The sequence below is a fragment of the Rhinopithecus bieti genome, unplaced genomic scaffold (assembly GCF_001698545.2).
Source record: "Rhinopithecus bieti isolate Rb0 unplaced genomic scaffold, ASM169854v2 scaffold_12928, whole genome shotgun sequence".
NCBI classification, from domain to species: Eukaryota; Metazoa; Chordata; class Mammalia; order Primates; family Cercopithecidae; genus Rhinopithecus; species Rhinopithecus bieti.
Window position 1 is genome coordinate 984,736 of NW_016807614.1, and position 4,891 is coordinate 989,626.

At 47.0% G+C, this 4,891-nt stretch overlaps 1 protein-coding gene across 3 annotated transcripts; it reads left to right on the plus strand.

Annotated features, from left to right (window-relative positions):
* Positions 1–214: 214 nt before the first annotated feature.
* Positions 215–1,680, plus strand: LOC108536269 (somatotropin-like). 3 transcript variants are annotated; one of them, XM_017882886.1, is made up of 5 exons: positions 221–224; positions 472–534; positions 930–976; positions 1,069–1,233; positions 1,483–1,680. In XM_017882886.1, the coding sequence occupies exons 3-5, from the start codon at positions 953–955 to the stop codon at positions 1,678–1,680; spliced, it is 387 nt and encodes a 128-aa protein (XP_017738375.1). In that variant the 5' UTR covers positions 221–224; positions 472–534; positions 930–952. The 3 variants fall into 3 exon arrangements, with proteins under 3 accessions (XP_017738373.1, XP_017738374.1, XP_017738375.1); XM_017882884.1 differs by lacking the exon at positions 472–534 and having other exon boundaries at positions 215–224; positions 861–976; XM_017882885.1 differs by lacking the exon at positions 472–534 and having other exon boundaries at positions 215–224.
* Positions 1,681–4,891: the final 3,211 nt, after the last annotated feature.

Sequence of the window (4,891 nt, forward strand, 5' to 3'; positions counted from 1 at the left end):
TGATCCCAGCATGTGTGGGAGGAGCTTCTAAATTAGCCATTAGCACAGGCACGTCAGTGGCCCCATGCATAAAGGTACAGAGAAACAGGTGGGGTCAAGCAGTGAGAGATAAGGGGCCAGGGTATAAAAAGGGTCCACAAGAGACCAGCTCCAGGATCCCAAGGCCTAACTCCCCAAACCACTCAGGGTCCTGTGGACAGCTCACCTAGCTGCAATGGCTGCAGGTAAGCGCCCCTAAAATCCATTTCTGCACGATGTGTCCCGAAGGAAGAGGCGGCGCCCTGTAGATGGGACGGGGGCACTAACCCTCAGGTTTCGGGCTTCTGAATGTGAGTATCGCCATCTAAGCCCAGATATTTGGCCTATCTCATAATGTTGGTGGTCCCTGGAGAAATGGAGAGAGAGGGGAAAAAAAAACAGTGCTGGACTCTTGCTCTCTGCCTCCTCCGTTGTCCTCCGGTTTCTCCCCAGGCTCCCGGACGTCCCTGCTCCTGGCTTTTGCCCTGCTCTGCCTACCATGGCTTCAAGAGGCTGGTAGGGTCCCAAGCGTACCCTTATCCAGGCTTTTTGACAACGCTATGATCCACGCCTATCGCCTGCACCAGCTGGCCTTTGACACCTACCAGGAGTTTGTAAGCTCTTGGGGAATGGGTGCGCGTCTGGGGTGGCAAGAAGGGGTGACTTTCCCCTGCTGGGAAGTCATGGGAGGAGACTAAGGAGCTCAGGGTTGTTTTCTGAAGCGAAAATGCAGGAAGATGAGCATATGCTGAGTGAGGTTCCCAGAAAAGTAACAATGGGAGCTGGTCTCCAGCATAGAAACCAGCTGTCCTTCTTGGTGGGTGGATCCTCCTCCTAGGAAGAAGCCTACATCCCAAAGCAACAGAAGTATTCATTCCTGCGGAACCCCCAGACCTCCCTCTGCTTCACAGAGTCTATTCCCACACCCTCCAACATGGAGGAAACACAACAGAAATCCGTGAGTGGATGCCCTCTCCCCCAGGCGGGGATGGGGGAGGCCTGTGGTCAGAGCCCCGGGCAGCACAGCCACTGCCGATCCTTTCCCTGCAGAACCTAGAGCTGCTCCACATCTCTGTGCTGCTCATCCAGTCGTGGCTGGAGCCTGTGCAGTTCCTCAAGAGTGTGTTTGCCAACAGGCAGGTGTATGGCACCTCAGACAGCGGCGTCTATGACCTCCTAAAAAGCCTAGAAGAAGTCATCCAAACGCTGATGGGGGTGAGGGTGGCACCAGGGGTCCCCAACCCTGAAACCCCACTGGCTTTGAGGACTGGGGGAGAGAAACACTGCTGCCCTCTTTTCAGCAGTCAGGCCCTGACCCAAGATAACTCACCTTATTCTTCATTTCCCCTGGTGAATCCTCCAGGCCTTTCTCCCCTGGAGGGGAGGGAGGAAAATGAATGAATGAGACAGGGAGGGAACAGTGACCAAGCGCTTGGCCTCTCCTTCTCTTTGTTCACTTTGCAGAGGCTGGAAGATGGTAGCCCCTGGACTGGGCAGATCTTCAAGCAGACCTACAGCAAGTTTGACACAAACTCGCACAATGATGACACACTGCTCAAGAACTACTGGCTGCTCCACTGTTTCAGGAAGGACATGAACAAGGTCGAGACATTCCTGCGCATGGTGCAGTGCCGCTCTGTGGAGGGCAGCTGTGGCTTCTAGGTGCCCGCACGGCATCCTGTGACCGCTTCCCAGTGCCTCTCATGGCTGCGGAAGGTGCCACTCCAGTGCCCACCAGCCATGTCCTAATAAAATTAAGTTGTATCATTTTGTCTGACTAGGTGTCCTTCTATAATATTGTGGGGTGGAAGGTGGTGGTATGGAGCAAGGGGCAGTTTGGGAAGACGACCTGTACGGCCTGCAGGATCTATTGGGAACCAGGCTACTGAAATATAAGACATTTGACTGTTCCTGGGCCAGAAGAAAGCTGACACATCACTGCAGTCTGTTACTCACTAAGGCCATTCCACCAGGTCAGTGGTCCCAGCTTGCTGGTCATAGCTCATTGGTCATCCCAGAGATGATTGAAGGCATTTCTTCCTCCCCCACCATCACCAGTAACACCAAACCTGGCCCTCCAGGAGCGGGAAGAAATGAAAACAAGATGGGCTATTAAGTGCAGAGGCAAAAACTCCCCAACAGGAGAGGAAACAATGTCATAGAACTACTTCTGTGCAGAAGAATTTTAAGATGAATTTTCCTAAGCCCAACTACCCTTGGGAAATGAGAACAATGCAAAAATGAGTTGGAGACATACAGAACCAGAGCATTTGAGATCTGAATTAGGACAAGGGAAGTGGAAGAGAGATTTTATTTGGGGTTGCAAATGCAGTGCCAACAGGTGCCAGGAAGATAACAATGTGAGCAATGAGGGCTGGATGGGAGGGGATAAATCCCAGATGACATTCGCTTTCCTTCGGAGGATGCAACACAGAGGGGTGGGAAGAAGCACAACCTGCAGAACTCACCACCAGGACTGCAGGGACAGGGCTTCCAGACCTTCTGATTCTTTGAGACAGCCAGGACATCCAGACTTTTACGTGAAATCTAACATTTAAACACTGGCAACACATACTGAAAACATTTTGAGGGCAAAAATTCATGCAAACACACATGGTCGCCAAGCTGTCTGTGAGCAAGTTTGTTCTGAGAGACGTTGATTGGGGTAACTCGGTGTAAGGGAAAGAATCTGAAAGATTTGGGTTGTATGTCATTTGTTGCTCCTGAATAAATTACTTGACCAAGCTGAGATAATAATGTTTTGCTTTACATGGATTATGTGAAGATCAAATGCAATGCTATAGTTGACATATTATATAATACTCAAGAAATTGTAGTTATTTCTGCATTGAATTTTCAGATGTTTTGTGTTTTCTGATGGAGTGTCTACATATGTGTCGTGAAACTATATCGTTTTCCTAATGACAATTAGGAAATAATAAGCACTAAAGAGTGGTGGTTAGCTCTTTATAGAGTTACGAGTTTACTCTCCCAAGCACTTTGGCTAAGTGACTGGTGACCTATAAATCCATACTAAGATGCTCACAGGAACTCTAGTATCCAAAACTCATTCATGAAGTCAGGAATTATTTTGCAATGCAAATAATCAACCCCCTAATTAATTCTTCTTAAGAAGTTCTGATTCTTATGTGCTATAATGAATTTTCTTGATAACGAGACCTACTTGTGTTCATTTTTGGCAATCTTACAGTTAATAACTCCATCCTTGGAAAGTGGTTGAAAGCTGAAAAAATCAAAACTCTAGAGCTGTTGCAATTCTCAGCTCAGAAGCCATTCCTGCATCTTACATTGTTCTTCTACTATCTGGCTTTAAAATTATGCATTTTGGAGTTAGAAGGGCCTCATAAGTCAGTCTAGTTTCTTCTACTTTGGGAATCTTATCCTCCGGCATCCATTACAGTCAGTATTCCAATTACGAGTGTGTAGCACTAGAACCAAGGGAACACTTTTTCACAGGGCTCCTCATTCTATTAAACCACTCTCATTGCAGAAAACTATTTCTTGCACGAAGCTGGAATCAATATTCCTGCAACGTCCTTCATTCGGCCTTAAAAAATTATTCACAAATCTCACGGTCTTTAGAAGTCAATGGAATGAGCACAATTATCATTATCTCTTGGCTTCCATGTTTTAAAAGGAGAGGCGAGCCACCTTAATAAGTATTTGTTGAATGCATGTGACAGGGGAATGACAATGTCCAGCGCCTGCATGGGTGACTAAGAGGGTTCTAAAGTGGGGTGGTCATAACATATAACTGAACTGCAGGGGGAGCCACACTCCAGAGACTGTCCGCCCAGCTCCTCTTGGGTATAGGTGAATCCACTCAACCACGGCTGGTTGAGAATTAGAAAGATACTACATGACTTTGCACATTTTCAAATATAAAAAGACCTTAAAGACCATCTGCTTTAAATTCTTTTGATTCACCCACTGTTATTCCACATTTCAGCTCATCAACTTGCTGTGGACAGCAATTTCTACTGCAAATTTGAGATGCCTAAGTGTTTTCTAAACGATGTATACGTAAGCACTCACTCCCTGAGATTCTGATATAATTAGCCTGGAATCTGGTCCAGGCAAGAGCAGTTTGAAAACTTTCCCAGGTGATTCTAATGTGTCAACAAGGTTGAAAACCACTGTGTTAGGGAATCTGGTCCAGGCAAGAGTAGTTTGAAAACTTTCCCAGGTGATTCTAATGTGTCAACAAGGTTGAAAACCACTGTGTTAGGGACTGCAAAGATGAGACCCATGTGTCCACAGCTGTTGTATTGGTGGAACAGGGAAAAAGAAGAACGAGGAGATGAGAGGCCTGGACCAGCTGTGGTGCCACCTGCTCCTAATTCCAACCAGTCATCTCAAAAGTGTTTCTCATGAGCCAGTCACAAAAAGACAAATACTGTCTGATACCAGTCATATGAGGTACTCAGAGCAGTCAAATTCATAGAGACAAAAAGTAGGATGGTGACGGCCAGTGGCTGAGGGAGCTATTTAATGAGCACAGGGTTACAGCTGTGCAAGATGAAAAGGGTTCTGGAGATGGATGGTGGTGATGTTTGCATGACGATGTGAATGTACTTGACATGACTGAACTGTACACGTAAAACAGTTAAGACGGAGATTTTTATATATTCTCACAACTGAAAAATGTTAGTAGTCTATTTTTTTTTTTTTTTTTTTAGACGGAGTCTCGCTCTGTCGCCCAGGCTGGAGTGCAGTGGCAGGATCTCAGCTCACTGCAAGCTCCGCCTCCCAGGTGTACGCCATTCTCCTGCCTCAGCCTCCTGAGTAGCTGGGACTACAGGCGCCCGCCACCTCGCCCGGTTAGTTTTTTGTGTTTTTTAGTAGAGACGGG

What these genes read in the sequence shown, in the direction of transcription:
- LOC108536269 (XM_017882884.1), top strand. An exon ending in AGGAAACACAACAGAAATCC is followed by an intron (nt 977 to 1,068) that starts GTGAGTGGATGC and finishes CTTTCCCTGCAG; the next exon opens with AACCTAGAGCTGCTCCACAT. An exon ending in TCATCCAAACGCTGATGGGG is followed by an intron (nt 1,234 to 1,482) that starts GTGAGGGTGGCA and finishes TTCACTTTGCAG; the next exon opens with AGGCTGGAAGATGGTAGCCC.